Source organism: Notechis scutatus, chromosome 5 (genome assembly GCF_049901735.1).
Source record: "Notechis scutatus isolate UNSWTSFEM ecotype Mainland chromosome 5, rNotScu1.2, whole genome shotgun sequence".
Taxonomy (NCBI): domain Eukaryota; kingdom Metazoa; phylum Chordata; class Lepidosauria; order Squamata; family Elapidae; genus Notechis; species Notechis scutatus.
In genome coordinates, this window is record NC_142013.1 from 22,957,117 (window position 1) to 22,976,558 (window position 19,442).

At 36.7% G+C, this 19,442-nt stretch overlaps 1 protein-coding gene across 3 annotated transcripts in view; it reads right to left on the reverse strand.

Annotated features, from left to right (window-relative positions):
• Nucleotides 1-1,652: 1,652 nt before the first annotated feature.
• Nucleotides 1,653-19,442, reverse strand: part of FLT1 (fms related receptor tyrosine kinase 1) — a 120,910-nt gene continuing 103,120 nt past the window's right edge. For 2 of the 3 annotated variants that reach the window (XM_087966325.1, XM_026675044.2), the window contains 10 exons: nt 19,006-19,165; nt 18,546-18,643; nt 16,057-16,179; nt 14,564-14,675; nt 12,899-12,998; nt 8,510-8,615; nt 7,730-7,872; nt 6,732-6,813; nt 4,600-4,691; nt 1,653-3,771 (listed from right to left, as the gene is read on the reverse strand). In XM_087966325.1, coding sequence (XP_087822451.1) covers nt 3,576-3,771; nt 4,600-4,691; nt 6,732-6,813; nt 7,730-7,872; nt 8,510-8,615; nt 12,899-12,998; nt 14,564-14,675; nt 16,057-16,179; nt 18,546-18,643; nt 19,006-19,165 — 1,212 coding nt within the window. In that variant the 3' untranslated portion in view covers nt 1,653-3,575. Of the gene's footprint in view, nt 3,772-4,599; nt 4,692-6,731; nt 6,814-7,729; nt 7,873-8,509; nt 8,616-12,898; nt 12,999-13,084; nt 13,285-14,563; nt 14,676-16,056; nt 16,180-18,545; nt 18,644-19,005; nt 19,166-19,442 lie in introns of those variants that run through there. The other variant, XM_087966326.1, reaches the window with a different exon arrangement.

A 19,442-nucleotide genomic window follows, 5' to 3' on the forward strand; every position in this document is an offset into this window, starting at 1 on the left:
CATCTGTGCTAGTTCATAGACTGAATCATTGACTGTTGAAAGAAATTTCCATTAAAAGAAAAGATTACCAACCACAGATTACTAAGGGTAGTTACAACCTTTAAAGTGAAGGACTTGCATGTTACTACAATCAGTACAGAAGGAGATAAGAGTCAAAGTAGGATTAGTCAGAGATTACAGTAGCAATCCCTTAGATTACAGCATTGCATTGCATTATCAGTTAACAGATTTCTAAATGTTCAGATATTGGCTTTGATGCACCAAATGTCATGTGAGTTAAGATAAGGATTCTCTAATGCACTTGGTTTCAATACATGTTTGACAAAGAGTGCAACTGTCTTTTCCTTGAGCAGAAAGCAGTATTAAAGGCCTTCCACAGGAATGTAGAGAAAATATGGGAAGATAAGAAAAATATAATAGGATTTTGGGTATTCTTTGAGAGAGGTAGAATTGTAATTATCAATTCACTTAAAAAAACTGAAACATAATAGGAACACTTAAAGTATTTCCCTTTAGGGATTTGGTAAGATTTAAAAATATATCTGCTACCAAAACTCATAAACTTCTATTAGTTAATAAATCTTTAACTCTTTTTTAAACCCTCTGCAAGGCATCAGGAATGTATATGGAAAAATGAACAGCATATGGTGATAGAGACCTATCCTCACAATTCCTCGGAGTAAATACTTTTCTAAAACTTTGCAAGCTGCTGAAGGTTGTTGTGAGGAAATTTTTAACTGCCTCAGATCCCCCTCAAAATGCATTAATATCTTAGCAGGATGTTGACATTTAGAGTTTATGGGTGTGTCCCTGTCATCCCTTTGTGAACTCTTCAGAAGGCATGATGGATGTGTGTAGATACCAAAAAAAGGCTAGAGGGAGACAAATAATGCTCTCCCCAAGGACAGAATCTTATTTTCTGACTCCTTATTATTGCTCTCTGAATTTAGTTGTTTGCTTCCCTGAAGATGCTACCTAGGTCGGTAATAAAAGGTCAGCAAGCAAACAACTAAGCTTAGAGGGCGCCAAGGATTCAACAGTTCTACCCTGAACTACTGTACATCTCTTCTATTGGAATCTCATGTATTTGCCCTCACGGGGACTATGGGCAAATGTGTAACTGTCCATTGTGACTGTCCAAAGAAGTTAGGCTTAGGATTAATACTTGTTGACAATTTTCTAGCTGTGTAACATGTATTTTTAATTTTTGAGAAAAGACATATGAAAAACTCTGACAGATTTTGGTTTCCTCATCAAAATGCTTAAACTCTTTTGCTCCAAAGCATGATCAATAATAAAACAGTTCTGTAAAAGATGGCTGAATCTCTCTCTCTCTCTCCCCTCCCTCTCCCTGTCTTCCTCTCCCCCTCACATTCTTTTGCAGCTTGAAATGAATTTGATTTTGAAAATTCAAAAAAGGAAAATTAAAATAGCTTTAAAAGCTTAAGGTTACAGGTATATGCTATTTACATCCAGTTTTTAAAGTAACATCTTGTTAGAAGCATTAGAAGTGTTTTTCAAACAAAATACTCCATTTATAAACCAATAGCCTAAACTAAAGATTAAATTGCAACTCAACATTTTTAGTTTCTCATGAAACATACTTAAATATCAGGACATCCTTTTATATTTGACAAATAACACAAAGACCATAGGCGTACTGATTTTATAAAATGCCCCTAAATCCAAATACATTTAACAATGTAATATTATGCAAGTATCCTCAGAAGTGAACTGCACTGGAGTTCAATGAAACTTCATTCAAAATAATTGGGATAGGACTTAAGCCAAGAACTGTTGGCTGACCCCAGTGAAGCAAATTTAGGCAGAATCTGAGCTTCATTACTGTCAATGGAATGTAAGCATGACTAACATGAGTGGCTTTGACAGATTAACATCCAGTGGTTCATTCATGAACCAAAACAATGGTTCACTACAATGCTACCCAACCTTCAGTGTGAATGAAGCTTGCAGGACAGATTTAGCATTACATAAATGTTATAGTTGAAATAGCAACTATCAGTCAGCAGTACTTCAGAAAGAGATTTCTTAGCTTCCCATTCCATATGGATTAGCTACAATAGGATACTAGTGTTATCCTTAATAGGCTAATTTAAAATAATTCATCTTCCTATGTTGTCATTTGCTATTGGAATATAAAATCTGAATATAATATAAGAAATACATACAGAATTTTTTGTTATCCTGTCAGTGCATTGCGGGAAGCTAAACTCTATAAACTTCGAAATAACTTTTAAAAAGAGCAATTCTATGCATATTTATTTAGCCCAATGTATACTACAGTATGTTTCTTTATATTAGACCTGTAGAAAGCATGTAACAAATTACAAGTTAGTCCTCAGCTTATGACCACAATTGAGACCAACATTTCTATTGCTAAGTGAAGCATTTGTTAAGTGAATTTTGCCCCATTTTACAACATTTTTCTTACCACAGTTGTTAAGTGAATCACTGCAGTTCTTAAGATAGTAACACGGTTTTTAAATGAATTTGGCTTCCCCATTGACTTTGCTTGTAAGAAGTTTGCAAAACGTGATCACATGACCCTGGGACACTGCAATCGTCATAAATATGAGTCACTTGGCAAGTGTCTGAATTTTGACCCACGACCATGGGGATGCTGCAACGATCATGTGAAAAATGGTCTTAAGTCACTTTTTTCAGTGGCATATCTTTGAATGGTCACTAAATGAACTGTTGTAAGTCAAGGACTACCTGTATTTCTACAGGTATGAGGGTATGCTCTGTCGTCAGATTGAAACACTCAAGAAGACATTTGGGGAGCTCTTACTACTGGCCCTCAACAATTGCTAATATGAGGCAATTGCTTCCTTCTGCCTAATGATAGAGCCAGCTGAATATCTGACAGGGCCACTTTTTCAAATTTGTTTCTTCTTGTTCAAAAGTAGAAATTGTCCCTAAGTCAGTGTTTCTGTTTTCAGCTGGCTGGAAATGGTAGTACTGAGCTATGCTGCTTCATCCAGAAAGGTATCAGATTTACTTTAAATCAGGGCTGTCAAACTCATGGCCCACGGGCCAGATGTGTCACGCTGGCCACGCCCACGTCCAGTTTAGCAAAGGGGGGAAAGCCCCATCGCATGACGCCACCGTGATGACCTGTGTTTGACACCCCTGGTTTAAATTGTCTTAAAAGTGTCATAAAATTGTTCCTTTTCCACAAAAAGACAAATGATTAGTAGAAGTGTGAAGTCAGGCTTATAAAAGATGAAATCCAGAGCATTAATCTGATGTTAAGAACTGGGGAGATCAATGCACCAGATTTTCATTCCCTCTAGTAAATAGCTCTTCTTTACTATATTTTTTCCCACCTTTATTATTGCAATAAGTAAGACAACACACATAATAACCCTCCCTCCTCCTTTTTATGTGACTTTCAACTATTGGATAAGGGCTAATGCATGCTGATATGGGAAATTGCATTATAGAAATGATTTTTGACACAGGTGATGATGAATTGATGAGCAGCAAAATAATATTTTAGGCACTGAAGTGGTGGCAGAGACTTGCAGCTCAAAAAGACAGGTGTTTTAATGTTAGCAAGTAGAATGGCGCACCATTGAATTGTGACTGGAAGGAGAAATATCCTGCACTAGTTTCTCTTCCCAAATTATTTTGCTACAGGTAAGTGGCTGCATCGTGTCAGTGATATGATCAAAACTTAAGCTGTAGTCATTTGGCTCAGCTGTGTCCAAAAAGACAGGTCCCTTGCTTCTGTTTCCAGGGTAGAAACTGTAAGTGAAAACAATATCTCTTTAGCTGGGAGACAAGAATTTTTTTTTACTATTACTGTATTTTGCTATTTACTTTTTAAAACATAATTATGTAACTAATGTAAAATAAAAACACATTTAAGATGTAGCATTCCATTTAAAGTATCAATAAAATTAAATAGTTAATATATAGAGAGTAAGGAAGATGGAAGTGATGGAAGATGGAAAAAACGAGATGTTGCCTACGTAAAAAGGACTGAAGTGTTTAAGTTCTGAAGTTCTAAATAACTTTCAGAAGTGGTTCAGGCAGACAGCTCCCAAAGTCATTGAACTATAATGAGAAGGAAGGGGTACAGCAAAATCAGACTTGCAGGATTCTCTCAATCTCAGTAAAAGTTTTAGCCTTCTTGTGGAGCTTTTAAGAAAGACATCAATGGCAACAATAGTTCCTCCTGCAATCTATTCAGTAGTATTGTGAACAGAAGTTACTTGGGAAGTGACAGCCTTTCAATAGGCAATATCAAGAAACAGACACCTCAGAAATTCCAGAATTGCTCTTTTAGAATAGCAAGATCTTGAACACCTATCAGTTTTTCTCTGCCTCATCTTAAACCAAACATAGGCAATAGGCATACTCAATTATTTTGAGTTTCTTTCTCATACCATTCTCTTCCCAGGACTTAATATTATGTTTGTATAGTTAACTTCACTGTTTTCATTCTTGTTTTATTATGATACATTTTGATTTTTGTTCTATCATATTATGATATATTTTCATAGAACTGTTTACCCTTCTAGGGCACCCGTTAAGTTGAAAATATTTTTAATAAATGAAAGAAAGAAATACCTCCCCAAAGTTTGCTTTGGTCTGAGGCCAGTCCATGTAAAACGTTTTAGCTGTTTCAAAGGCAGAACCATTCTCTCCTCAGCTTGATAATTCTGAAAGAGAATACCATTCTGATTATGAAGTTTTAGACTTTCTTTATAACATTGCCAAGCCTATCTTGATGCATAGAATTTCAAAATATTAAACTTTGTTTTGTAAAACATAGAAAAGATGGGTTTATTGGCAAGATTGATAGTTGCATTGCGGTGAGAAATTTTTTGTTTATTTCATGTCCGGATCAAACAAACTGCCCAAATGAGGCAACCTTTTTCATTTTATCACTGGCCAGAAACAAATAACTTTGTTTTTTCTGATTTGTGTGGAAAATGATCAATAGTCAATGGATGCATTTTGCTTGGTTGAACTTGTGTTCATTCCTCTTATTTATATCTATAATATGATGGACCTTTGATTTTTATGCCTAATATATGGCTCAACAAATATATAAACTAAGTTCTTTGCGTTTAGATTTCAGTAAGAGCTTTATGATCTCCTGAACTCTTTCCAGGCTGCTGTTAAAATATTGAAACAGAAGAAAGAAAAAATCAACTGCATCACAACTAGTATCTTTTCCAGAAACTCTTTTAAAATTATTTTAAAAAAAGGGAATTTGTAATGAGAATGGTGGCTTTGGTCCAGCCCCAGGAATGATGGAGAAAGGGGAAGAAGGAAGCAAGAGAAATTAAAATTCTTCTTTTTCTGGTGTGCTGGAATCCAGCCTGGAAACCCTTTTGAGGGACAGATTTTCTAAAGAGTTACAACAAGCCACGGTTTCCCCAAATCCTCCTTTCTTTACCACTGCTTAAGCAGTCTCTTACTTAAAGAGGAAAGAGCAGGATTAGAGGTTTGAGAGCTAGCAGTTATATATTTGGGAGATCCAGGTGGGTTCAACTATTTCCTATTCCCAATCCAATTCAAATTGGATTGTGCAATATTAATGCAATATCAGGGGTTTTCAATTCAGTGTATAGAATGTGAAGGATGTGTGTTTGTGTTTATTTTCATAGTTATAATGTACACTGAAGATGGTATTTTGTTGTACGAGGTGCAATGACAATAAAGTAAACCAAACTAAACTAAACTAAAAGTTATGATGACCTGTTTGTCCACTTTTAGCTCCTAGGATAAGAGAACCATTAAATAAAAATATTTTTTAATCATTTTTTCTAGTTGACAAGAAATAAACCAACCCTGATATTTATGCTATGTGTTTCAAGAAATTAAAATAATTGTACAGATAATCCTCGGGTTATGATTTGTTCAGGGACCACAGTTATGATGGCATTGAATGAGAGGGTTTTATGACTGGACCTCAGAGTTCTGGTTGTCATAGCATCTCTGCAGTCACATGACTGCAATCCAGGCACTCAGTGCTTGGCTTGTGATTACATCACAGGTGCTCTCTGTAGCACCTTTCCATGATAACTGTGTACCTGCCCACATTCCATAGCATATGTCATGTAACACCCATTTGTGATCTGTAGTGCTTACCTATAACACTTCCCCACACACATACAGCTCTCATGCCTAGCTGTCACTTGCCAGCCTGCTTGCCTGGAACTCCCAACTTTTCCTGCTTAATGATTTGCATAGTCATAGGTGTTACCATAGCAACTGGGACTGCCAGGATTGTTGCTGATAAGCCATGCAATTAAGTGATGTTGCACTTTACGACCACATTCCTTAGCAATGGCAATTCCAATCTCAACTGCCGGCATAATAAGCCGTGATGATGCAGTGGTTAGAATTAGCAGTATTGCAGGCTAATTCTGCTGACTGCCAGAGTTCAGTTCTCACTCAGCCTCCCATTCTTCTGAGGTTGGTAAAATGAGGACCCAGACTGTTGGGGGCAAAATGCTGACTCTGTAAACCGCTTAGAGAGGGCCATTTAAACAACTGTGAAGTGGTATATAAGTTTAAGTGCTATTGCTATCTCTATAACCCAAGAACAACCTGAATGAAATTATTCTTCCACACAACAGCTGACTGTTCTTGAGGAAATTAAAAGTATCTCTCAACATTTCTTTGTCTTCCATTCATCAATTTAGGACTGAATCCAAAAGAACTATTGTGCCACATATTTTGGGACTTACATCAGGCTGAAACGTGTGCTTAGATGAAGTTTCTTCAAAGACTCTCTGGAATGGTTTCATCTTGAAAGCATGAACATATTTTCTTTGAAAGTGAACAGGGGAAAAAAGCTTTTTGAGATAATATCAATTCAAAACATTATGATATAGTAAGCTACGTGTGAATATTTGATCACGGATGATAGCATAAATATATGCCTGATACTTTTTACTAATTATAAAAAGAATGTTCACAAATTTTATTTGATACAAAGAATATCAAGTTTTTACCAATCCTGCATAGTTACTATTTTTATATGACATTTATTTCCTGCTCACCTGGAATACCTGCTGTTTTTACATTTTCTGTTTTATCATATTTTTGTATGTCTCTTTTGGTGAGATTGGTGGCTGTATATTTAATATAAAAATAAAAACCACCTAAAAGCATGCAAGCCTAATTTTGAGCTGAAGCACTGGAGCTGCACAAAGTTAGAGGATGGGCTGTTTTACCACTGGTAGAATCTCTCAGCTCTTGAACTCTGCCTGCTATCTGCAGAGTTACCAGCCACCGCATCTATCAATGCTGAACTCCAGTTTTACAGTTTTTTTTTTAATGGTGAGCAGGAATGGTACTGTGCCAACTTTTGTGATTGCAATGAACTTTACAAATTATTAAATACAATACTTAAGGTTACAGTTCTGCTCCAGACTTGATCTCCTTCCATTTGACTGTTAGTTTGGTAATGATCTTTCCTCCTGTCCATCAAGGCCATCCCTTTTGCCTTCTACAATTATGCCCAGAAAATATCTTGTTTGTACGCTTCCCAAATACATTCATGAAGGAAATCGGATTCATTTATGCATTTGATTTATGGTTAAAAACCAAAAGGTCATTTGTTCTGATCCATCCAAGCTCTTCTTAAAATGGTCAACAAACTGCATTTTCTAGATCCAATAGCCAAACCACACTGTTATTCAACTATTTTTAATATGTAAAATATCCTGACATTTTATCTTACCCCAAAATTTCAGCACTTGCATTAGTCAAGGCTGGTACTGAACTGTTTTTTCTCTCATGAAGATCAGAGGAACTTGGAGAGCAATTGTCAGACCCAGTATCCTCTGGCACTAGAGTATTCAAAGGTATGTAATCTTTGCCATCCTATGAAGACAGAAGGAGAAAGTGGTGAAACTAATTGCTATATAAGCAATGTAAAACACCTATATTACAAATATGTAATAGGTTTTTAAATTTCTCTACATTCATCTCACAATTAAGCTGAAATATAGTATAATATTTAGTTTAGCTCCCTTGCATTCAGAATAATCGTATGGCACAATCAACACGGGGACTGATGCATTCTGAAAGCATTTTTGGATGATATGTTTTTTAAAAAATGTTTCAGAATAGAACTTCCCATAATAATATACTTTTCTGTACACAGGGTTAAAATGTATGAAAAAGGTCTTTAAGTATGTCACCTGTTATTTGAACTGCCAAATGATAAAACCATTAGAGTTGCATCTTGTGAATTGAATGTGAAGCTCAAAGATGGATGAATTGACTAAATCTGCATTGAATCTTATGGACAAGCAAGTAGCTTATTTCTGGAAAATATCATGGCACCAGCTTCCATGATGTTTGAATCTACTCAACTTCAGCCATGCAGATTGTTTGCATGCTGCTATAGCAACACTAAATCTTACTTCTAAGAGAGAAGTATGAGGAAAGTGGATATAGTTTCCACAATTTGTTCAAAGAAAAAGCTATACAAGATACATCACAGTTTTCTACATACCTGTTGTACAATAGCCTGAAGTAAGTCCCCTAATATTTCCACCAGCTCTGAGAACCATGGTCTTTCATTTGGATCTCCTTGCCAACAGCTAAGCATAATATGGTATCTGGCAAAGAAAACAAACAAGCAGAAGAATTAAAAAAGGGATCACAAGCTTTACTTCTGCAGTGCCTTATCTGAAGTGTAATCCATTTCATTTTGTGGCCATTTTTAACCCTAATCCTTAGGTATGAGCTCCATTTTTTAATTGATAAGTTATATGGCTTTTCTTTTTTAACAATTTTAATTGAATTAATTGTCATTGTAGTTGAGTCTTTCCATCTGACCGTTGGTCATTGTCTTATCTTTCCTTCTACTTTTCTCAACATCAAAATTTTCTCCAGATAGATAGGTCTTTGCATAATATGTAAAAGAATGATAATTTGAGCCTGGTTATTTGTACCTTGAGTGAGAACTCTAATTGGATTTGTTTGAAGAGCCATTTGTTTATTTTTTTGATTATACATGAACTTTCCAAAAGAGAAAGTAGTGAAAAATGCATTATATACTTTGGCTCTGTGATAGTTTCAGGAGAAAAACATTGATTTTTGTTGTAATGATTCCATAAGGCTGTTTAAAATGTAAGATGGGAACAAAATAAGGGCAGGATACAGTTAGAAACATTGGAGTTAATGTGATGTTCTGTTGCCAGTATAAATTTCAAGCAAGGAAGGACTTTAGTAGGAATTTGAATCTTGCCTACTGCATCATATTTCAATACTATAATTATCTAAAAGCTTTTCTAACTTAGTGAAAGCCTTCCAAGTACTGGCTACACTTTTCCTCATATCAGTCTTTCATGTGTTCCAAATTTATCAAGTCTCTGTACTGATTTTCAAGCCAAACATCAGCAGCTACTTCAGATACCGTATCTGTATCTGATAATTTCTGATCTCTTTCTTAAACTTCTGTTATTCTTTTAGCATACACACAACCATTCACCAGAGCCAGGCAGAAAAACGAACTCCATAGTTTTGCCATTAAACAGCTATCCATAAATTTTATCATGTATTTGCATTGGCTGAGCATTCTTGGATGTTGGAACATACAGGAACAAGATATTGGCAGAGTGTATTCTGCTGCATATGTGCATTGTTGGATATTTATTAAGAATCCCATCTCTCCCTTACAGCAGACTCCGGGGGGGCTATAAAAATCATATTAGAAGAATATGGCCAAAGCCTAACAGGGTTCCCATAGTTGTTTGGGGGAACTTATATGGTAAATAGTGACTCTTTCAGAAGTAGGTTCAATTGGATTTGTTGTTTGTTATCATGACTGGTGATTTTCTTAAATTGTCCCCAGTTATGACAGCTTTAGAATTATGACTGATTCCAGGGTGACAGAAAAAAAAATGTAAAACAAGGAAGAAACAAGGAAGTACAATCAATCATCAACAGAAGAACCATGTGCTTTATATTTGAGATACCAGCAATACTCTGCAAGCTCAGTCTCAGAATCAAAATTTAAAAATGCGAAGGAAGGGAAGTTACATTCTCTCTTCCTTTTGGAACATTTTAAAAGACTTTCCCATTTTCTTCTCTCTAGTTTGCAGAAGATGCAAAAAAAGATTATAGCAATAGCACTTAGACTTCTATGCTGCTTTGCAGTGCTTTAGGTTTCTGTCATATCACAAGACCTAAAATGGACACCTAACATCAAAAACGTCATCAAAAAAGCACAACAAAGAATGTTCGTTCTGCGCCAACTCAGAAAGCTCAAACTGCTCAAGGAGCTGCTGATACAGTTCTACAGAGGAATTATTGAGTCTGTCATCTGCACCTCTATAACTGTCTGGTTTGGTTCTGCAACCCAACAGGACAGACACAGACTTCAGAGGATAATTAGGACTGCAGAAAAAACAATTACTACCCACCTGCCTTCAATCAAGGACCTGTATACTGCACAAGTCAAAAAGAGGGCTGTGAAAACATTTACAGACCCCTCACATCCCGGACATAAACTGTTTCAACTCCGTCCCTCAAAACGACGCTATAGAGCACTCCACACCCGAACAACTAGACAAAAGGACAGTTTTTTCCTGAAAGCCATCACTCTGCAAAACAAATAATTCCCTCAACACTGTTCAACTATTACAAAGTCTGCTCTACTATTACTGTTAATCTTCTCATCACTCCTTATCACCCTCCCACTTGTGATTGTAGGACTGTAACTTTGTCGCTTGTATCCTTACGATTTATACTGACTGTTTCCTAGTATGATTTGATTGTTGATTGTACCCTATGACTATCATTAAATGTTGTACGTTATGATTCTTGATTCTTAATGAAGGTATCTTTTCTTTATGTATACTGAGAGTATTTACACCAAGACAAATTCCTTGTGTGTCCAATCACACTTGGCCAATAAAGTATTCTATCCTATTCTATTCTATTCTATCCTATCCTATCCTATCCTATCCTATTTTTTACAGCCCTCTCTAAGCGGTTTTACAGAGTCAGCCTATTGCCCTCAACAGTTTGGGTCCTTATTTTACCCACCTCCGAAGGATGAAAGGCTGAGTCAACCTTGAGCCTGGTGAGATTTGAACTGTCAAATTGCAGGCAGACAGCAGACAGCAGAAGTAGTCTGCAGTACTGCCCTCTATCCACTGTGCCACAGTGGCTTTATATCTTCCCTTCTTCCATTTTACTTTTAAAACAGAAAGGAAATGTTTGAATTAATCCTTCTCTGCCATTGTCCCCACTTAAGTCTACATGGAGGGAAGTAAGCAGTGAGGTGCCACAAGGTTCTGTCTTAGGCCCAATACTCTTCAATATCTTCATTAACGACTTAGGTGAGGGAATAGAAGGGGAACTTACCAAATTTGCAGATGATACTAAGCTGGCAGGAATAGCTAATACCCAAGAAGATAGACTCAAGATCCACATGGATCTTGACGGACTAGAACACTGGGCTGTATCTAACAAAATGAAATTCAATGTAGAGAAAAGTAAAGTCCTACGCTTAGGCAAGAAGAACAAAAAGTACACATATAGACTGGGTGAAACCAGGCTCAATAGCAGTAATTGTGAGAGGGATCTTGGAGTCTTAGTGGACAACCAGCTAAATATGAGCCAGCAGTGTGCAGCAGCAGCCAAAAAAGCAAATGCAATCCTAAGTTGTATTAACAGAGGGATACAATCAAGATCAAGGGAGGTACTAATACCACTCTATAAAACCTTAGTAAGACCACACCTAGAGTACTGCATCCAGTTCTGTTCACCACATTACAAAAAAAGATTTTGAGACTCTAGAAAAAGTACAGAGAAGAGCAACCAGGATGATTAGGGGACTGGAGGCTAAAACATACAACAAACAGTTGCAGGAACTGGGCCTGGCTAGTCTAGTGAAGAGAAGGACCAGCGGAGACATGATAGCGGTCTTCCAATATTTGAGGGGCTGCCACAGAGAGGAAGGGGTCAAGCTATTTTCTAAAGCATCTGTAAGCCAGACAAGGAATAATGGATGGAAACTGAACAAGGAGAGATTTAACCTGGAAATGAGAAACTTTCTGACAGTGAGAAGAATCAACCAATGGAACAGCTTGCCCTTGGAAGTTGTGGGAGCGTCACTTTCAAGAAGATATTGGACTGCTATTTGTCAGAAATGGTGTAGGGTCTCCTGCTTGGGAGGGGGGGTTGGACTAGATGACCTACAAGGTGCCTTCCAACTCTGATTATATGTTATCTTTGGTACATGGCCTTTCAGAAGATTGTTAAGACTTGGCTCTGCCAATTAGCATGGAGGCCTAAGTGTTTTATGCGATCCTGAGGATGGTGGATTGGCTTGAGGATGGTCCCTCCACCTTATTAAACCCCCTTTAACCTTCTTAATTTTTTAACTTTGACTTTTTACTTTTAACTTATTTTAATCTTGGGTTTTTTTTAACTCTGTTTTTAACTGTGCTTTTTAATCACATTTTAATATTTTATGATGTTGTAAACTGCTGAAAATCACTTAGATGTAATGGGCAGTGTAGAAATTTGATTAATAAAATAAAAATAAAAACCATAATCGTAGATATGAAGCATATACATTTTGTCTCATTCTCAGCTCACTGTGAATAGAGACTGTATATATTCCTTTCATTGATTTAGTTTAAAAATAATGTTTCCTCTTTTTTTTTCTTAATGCAATCCCTACTGTATGTGCTAACTGATGGATTGTCCTATGGATTTCTTGGAATGTAGAAGTTAGAAACAGGGTAATTGATAAGCATTATTCCTGGACATAGCTCTGATCTTTGGTGGCCCCTTCTAAAACCCCGGGATGTTGGGTATTTTTATGTGCACCTTAGAACCAGGGTGCATATTCCAAACAAAAGTGCACAGACACAGACACACATACATTTCTGGGGTTGCATAATCCGGAGCTTTCATGCGTATGCCTTCTTTTAACTTTCTGAAGAAGACTTCATCTATTTGTATACCAAGATATGGGGATGCACCTAAAAAAAGAAGAATTAAAAAATGGAATCTTTAGAATTAAGTAATTAATTCCCAAATTCATATTTTCATCTGACCGGTTTTTTTTTCCTTAGAAAGCAAGGAGTTAATTCAGAGATAAAAGCTGCCCTAGAAACATGGACTAGATGACCAGAAGATTGTTTGTCTAAGGAACTGCTTAGCATTGACTGGTTTCCTCTGCTGTTGTGTCTGTCTCATCTGCCATTCTTCTTTGATGAATGAAATTGTTGCTTCCTTTGCAGGAGGATTTTGTATCCTGCATTTTTCCTTTTAAAAAAAAGAAAAAAAAAAGAATGCAATGCCTCAGCATTCTCATCTTGAATGCCTTCTACTACTTCAGTCTGGGATATTTTGGTGTTTGTCTTGCATGGTGAGTTCCATTGATCAGTACAGAAAGGAAGCAGCTGTGTGTGCCAATGGTCCAGTATTGTGTGACCCAACGGGCTAGTAACTGTGGTTGGTTGTTATGACCTTCCATCTCCTCCCCCCCTCCCCCGCTCCATCCCCTATCTCTATGTCTAGAAGGATCTGTTATCTGACACCATCATTTTGAGATCAATGCCTTTGGGGGGGGGGGGAATGTTGGGACGTGGCTTGGCAGCAGCATTTGAAGACAGCTATAGTTATTTTACTTGGTTTCTTATGTCTTTGTCTTTCAAGTTGCTAAAATGTATCACAGCTTCTCTTTTAAATAAAAGAAATAGGAACAGCTAGCTTACAATTTCTACTATGTCTTATTCAGCATGGGATGCCAACTGGGGAGGATATGAATTTTAGCCCAGCATATATGCAGGTTCTGACCATTTCTGGAGAACCAGTAGCGGAAATTTTGAGTAGTTCAGAGAACCAGCAAATACCACCTCTGACTGGAGATTTTACAGTAGCCTTCCCCTGCCACGCCCACCAATCCACGCCCACAGAACTGGTAGTAAAAAAATTTGAATCCCACCACTGTATATGATTAGTCCAAAGTGGACTAGCATTGAGAGCAAATTAGGAAATTTAGGTCAGAAGATTGTTTTCACTTGATAATAATTCCTAAAAGATTGTGAGTGATATAATTTAATAGTAGAAGATTCCTCTTCCCAACTTAGAGCTATCTTAGTGTTAAGATAAAACTCATCTGAGAATTTGGAGATTGTGAATCCTAACTCATCTACAGGTGCCAGGAAAATGAAGGGGAATTTAAAATGTTGATTTGCCACCTGTTACAGTGTTCTTGCAAGTAATCTATTTGCATAATGAGCTATTATAAAATCATGAGTAATTATATGTGTATTTATTTTATTAATGGATTTAAAATATGTTAATTTATATATATAAATTGTTATGGCTGAATTAAAACTTCTTAGATAGGCTGCAATCCCGTATTATAAAAACTTAATTGAGGACATTTATGAATGTATGTATGTATATATGTATGTATGTACCAAATCGGGTGAACTTCAACATACAGTATATAGGATTGCAGATTAGGTATTTGCTTTTAATTATTTTATTTCCAAAATCTTAAAAATGGAGTATCTTAATCTTTTAATTTTCTTACCTAAAGAAAATATTTCCCAGAGTAATACTCCATATGACCAAACATCACTTTTGGTACTATAGACTTTATCAAATATAGATTCTGGTGCCATCCATTTGAGGGGAAGACGTGCCTGCAACAAAAGTTAATTATGAATCCTGTAAGTGTTTTACAGAAGTCGATTTAAAGTTTTCTTGGATTGTAGATCATAAACCTTTTTAAAATACAGGTAGGATGCTAAATTTTTCTCCTGGCCCAGACTTAGGGCCTTAGTTCTAATCTAGGCAACTCCTAGTGGTGCCAGGATGTAGTATATAGATTTAGGCAGCATCTTGCCATATCTGAGGTGTGTGTCCAAAGAGAATATAATTTCACAGATTGAATGGGTTGACTCAGCATACTAATCCCATGCTAACAAATATAGCACGCTGTGCCCAAAACAAACCATAGTAGTATGCCTGATGTGATGTTTTGGATCACATTCAATATGCGAGGCATGTATGATTTCCCACAATATACAGCCCCCCCCACCAAAAAACCATTCTATTTTAGCCCTATCATGTTATATGAATCCAAGCCTATGAGAATTTCAGTAAGATTTCAGTGGAATGACTCTGCTCAGTGCCGCTGCCGCGTGACTTCTACAATTGCTTAATTCGTATTTGGGAACTCTGACATTGCATTGATGGAATATTACCAACATTAACCCCTTCTTCAGAACTCAGAACATACAGGTGGCCAAATGGTCTTTTCTGATGCTCCACTGCATCTTGGGAGATATAATAAGATTAGGGCAAACTTCTCTCTAGGTCTAAATAGAATCAGTAACGTCCTGCTTTTAGCAATTTTCTGCTCCCTTTTTTGGACTCTGAGGGTTGTTTTTAATCTTATGCGAAAGCTAAGTAGCATGTATATTCTCTTTGCTATATTTTACAAACAGAAAGCAGAATTCTGGATCTAGGCAGCTGTTCTTTGCTTTCTGCTATCGTAGCAAGATGTAGGTCAAAATGTGTGCCCCTTTCTCCGCTTTCTAAATTGTATCTGGATAGCATGCTTCCTAAACAATTATATGTTATTATTTATATTCCAAAGGTCAACCCCAACCAATAGGGCTAACCAATAGGTCGCAGGGTTTGTTATGAAGTCATCAGAGTCCCAATCTGGCCCACCACTGAAAAAAAGCAACTATCTTGTTCTTTTACGCCTTGACTCTAAACCTTTTCATTGGCTATTCTGGCAAGGTTAGTCCAGAAATAAAATATCAACATATAAACTATTTTAAAAAAAAGTAAAAGAACTGATGAACATTTCCGAGCATTGTTGTGGAGGATGCAAACAAGCACAATGTATACAACTCATCTGGATTGCTCATTTTGGTGCTAAAGGAAAGAGCACCAATGCTTTTAGGGGCCTTTTAGCTTCAGAGAATGTAAATACTGAAAGAGCTTTTTCATGAGCTGTTCAGAATGATAAACAAAAGAGCAAATACCAAGTACAGTAGCATCCCTACTTACGTCGCCTTTTCTCACATAATCAGGATTTTTATAAGTATCTCTTGCAAGGCCAAAATCACAGATCTTCACAACGTTGTTGTCAGATAAGAGGATGTTTCTGGCTGCTAAATCACGATGGATGCACTATAAGAAAGTAATTGCATAAAAAATAATTTATTAAAGTTCCATTTCCTCTAACACAGTAGATGCTTGTATTTTATCTTTTAAGATGCTGTATGATTCTTGATTTTTCAGGGATATATCCAAACATGGAAGACTTAAGCTGACTTAATAGTAATTTCTTTTCCCACGGATAGAGTTTCTCTGTAGAGTCCAGACTTATTAAAAGTGACCTTTCTTCTCTAATTTATTCTAAACAGATTGAACTAAATAGTTCTGGTTAACAGTGATGTGAGTCATCAGTCGAGATATCTTAATGACACTTGCTGGGAAAAGCTGGCTGCTCACAGTAATTTCTATTTATACTTTTAAAAAGTATATTTTTAGCACATCTTTCTGCTTTAATTGGATAACAATACACAGTTAACTGAAAACATTAAAACGAATGATATGAAACAAAGGCAGGATGCAGTGGTGGGATTCAAATTTTGTTACTACCGGTTCTGTGGGCATGGCTTGGTGGGCATGGCAGGGGGAGGATACTCCAGTCAGAGGTGGTATTTGTTGGTTTCCACTACCGGTTCTCCAGAACTGGTCAGAACCTGCTGAATACCAGCTCTGGCAGGATGGCATATCATAACACACAGAACACAAATTCTTATAGAGGGATAACTTTTGTTTACAAATTCTGCCTGGAATCAAGGAATTAAAAGAAGAATAACAAAGTTGTAAGGGACCTTGGAGGTCTTCTAGTCCAACCCCCTCCAGCGGAACAACTATAATCATTTCAGACAAATGGCTGTCCAATCTCTTCTTAAAAACTTCCAGTGTTGGAGCATTTACAACTTCTGGAGGCAAGTCGTTCTATTGATTAATTGTTCTAACTATCAGGACATTTCTCTTTAGTTCTAGATTGGGTCTCTCTTTGATTGCCCTGTCTTGGAGAAACTAAGAGTGGTGCAGAATTTCCCCTTCAAACTGTACATATATTAAAGTCGGTTAGCACCATCTCTGACAAACTTGGTACATTATATCTTCTCACAAGGCATTCTGGAAATTTTCATCCTATTCTGCCAACTGAAAAAAACACACATTTTCTCCTATCTCGCTTTCTTCCAATGATAGTCAGGAAGCGCATATGGCTTTTTGCATAAAGGTGTGTGTTTGTGGGAGTGAAAAAGTGTGAAGGAAAATAGCTGTTTTCTAAATCCCTGAACTGAGGTTTAAACAAAATTGTTTAAATCATGTTTTAGCTATTACTATTTAATGTTAGTGAGAAACAATTTAAAAGCTTCCATTTTATCTACACAAAATGTATACTTGTTGACATACATACATGCATACACTATCTGTTACACAACAATTAAGAGCACAGAATTTCTACTTTTTTAAAAAAAGCAACGTGAGTCTTATACATCTGATGGAAAATTGTTAAAATGTGAGGAATGATACATCATGCATGCATACATATGTGCAATTGTACATACCCATCACACTATTCCCGTCTGGAGAAAGCAGTGTTAAATAGAGAGTACAAAAAGAATAATAAATAATCACCACAGGGACCCATACATATCGTCCTTTGCTGCTTACCATGACTTTGGTCAGTTAAAGCTTTCACTACACTAATTTTTACTACAGTAATACAGTAGAGAGAAGATATAAAGTAGATTACTAGCATTAGCTGTACCCATGTCAAGTATAATGTTTTCTGCCATCAATAATGATGAATACTTATGGACATTGGAGTCAATATGCAAGAAAAGCAACCAAAGCCCATTGTAATGCAGACATGTCCTCTTCTTTCTAAGCAAGCCAGCCTCTTCTAGAGCCTGAAGACTACTGTGCCAACCCATTACCCTTGACTTTTCTTCTCCCTTGGAACAGCTTATCCCAAGCAAGAACGTCCCCCACTTTTATAGCTTCCCATAGAATAGTTAAATCCTGCCTTTTCCAGAAGACGGTGTTAAATACATTTACTGTTAGTGTCGGTGTCATTCAGTGTTATTAATGCTCATGCACCCGCAGCTGAACTCAAGCAAGCTCTTAGCAAAATAGGTTGAAGGCATTTTTCATATTGTCTTCTTCCCAACTGAGAGCATCTGTGACAAACTGTATCTGTTTCAGTCTGTACTGGTTATGCAGCCAAAGGATGAACCACACCAGGATTATATCTTATTTATTGGGGATTTTTAAAATTACTTGTATTGTGCTTTATACTATGCTTCATTTTGTACACCACCTAAAGTTGGCGGAATAGGGTAGTTTAGAGATCCAATAAATAGCTAAAAAAAATACTCAGCCTTACAACCCACTGTAGGCATATTAGTTAACAATTCTTTTTGTTGTTGTTGCTATTCTGGAAGCCAATGGAAAAAAGGAAATCTAACCTTTTGAGATGACAAGAATTCCATGCCTCTGGCTACCTGAAAGCTGTAAGAAATAAGATCTTCCATGGTGAGGGGCCACTTGTAGAAATCACTGACATCTGAAATCAAAGTGGCATGGAGGTGGTTAATATGACCTCATCCTGACAGTAATTCATTTATTCTCCCTAGAGCATTTCAAACTTAGTTCACTAATGAGGGAGCGGGGAGGGGGAAAACCTTATGATATACCAAAGACTTCTCCTTGGATAAGAAAGAGACCACGGAAACAGTAACACGTCTTCCTGTCTGACTGAGGAATTCTGTAAATAAGCTTATTTTAAACCATCTTTTCTTGGAGCTGAGCGTCTCCCACGGATGTTTACGAGGGTGATAAATGGAGCAAGAAAATGTCAAAGATGCAGAGCATGACTGTAAAACTACACAGGCTGTATAGAAAAAGGAAGGAATTAATAATACCTACCCTCCTCTTCCTCCTCCACATCACTTAAACTTTTATCTTCCTGAAATCCAGAGCTTGCTAAGCTTTCTCGACTTGGGACATTCTCCAGTCTTTTTTTTTTATCGCTGATGGGCTCAACATCCTTCTTCTCTGTCAAAGGGTCTCTTTGAATGGATCCATACTTGTTTATTTAAACAAGGAGAAATTATTGGCAAAGCAACGTGGAATTTCAATTTTCCGTGACCCGCTCATTTTAAAACACTTTTGAGTTCCACCTATTTCAATTTGATAATTAAACATGGACTTTTAATTTTTTTTCTACTGCAATTAAAGGAATAAAGCCAGCGACATTCGTATTTATCAAGGAGCCATTTAAACTAGAGAGTTTTAAATCTCATTAATTGGAGTCAATTCTAAGTATGACTAACTTTGGATCCAACCCAATGTGATTTTGAAGT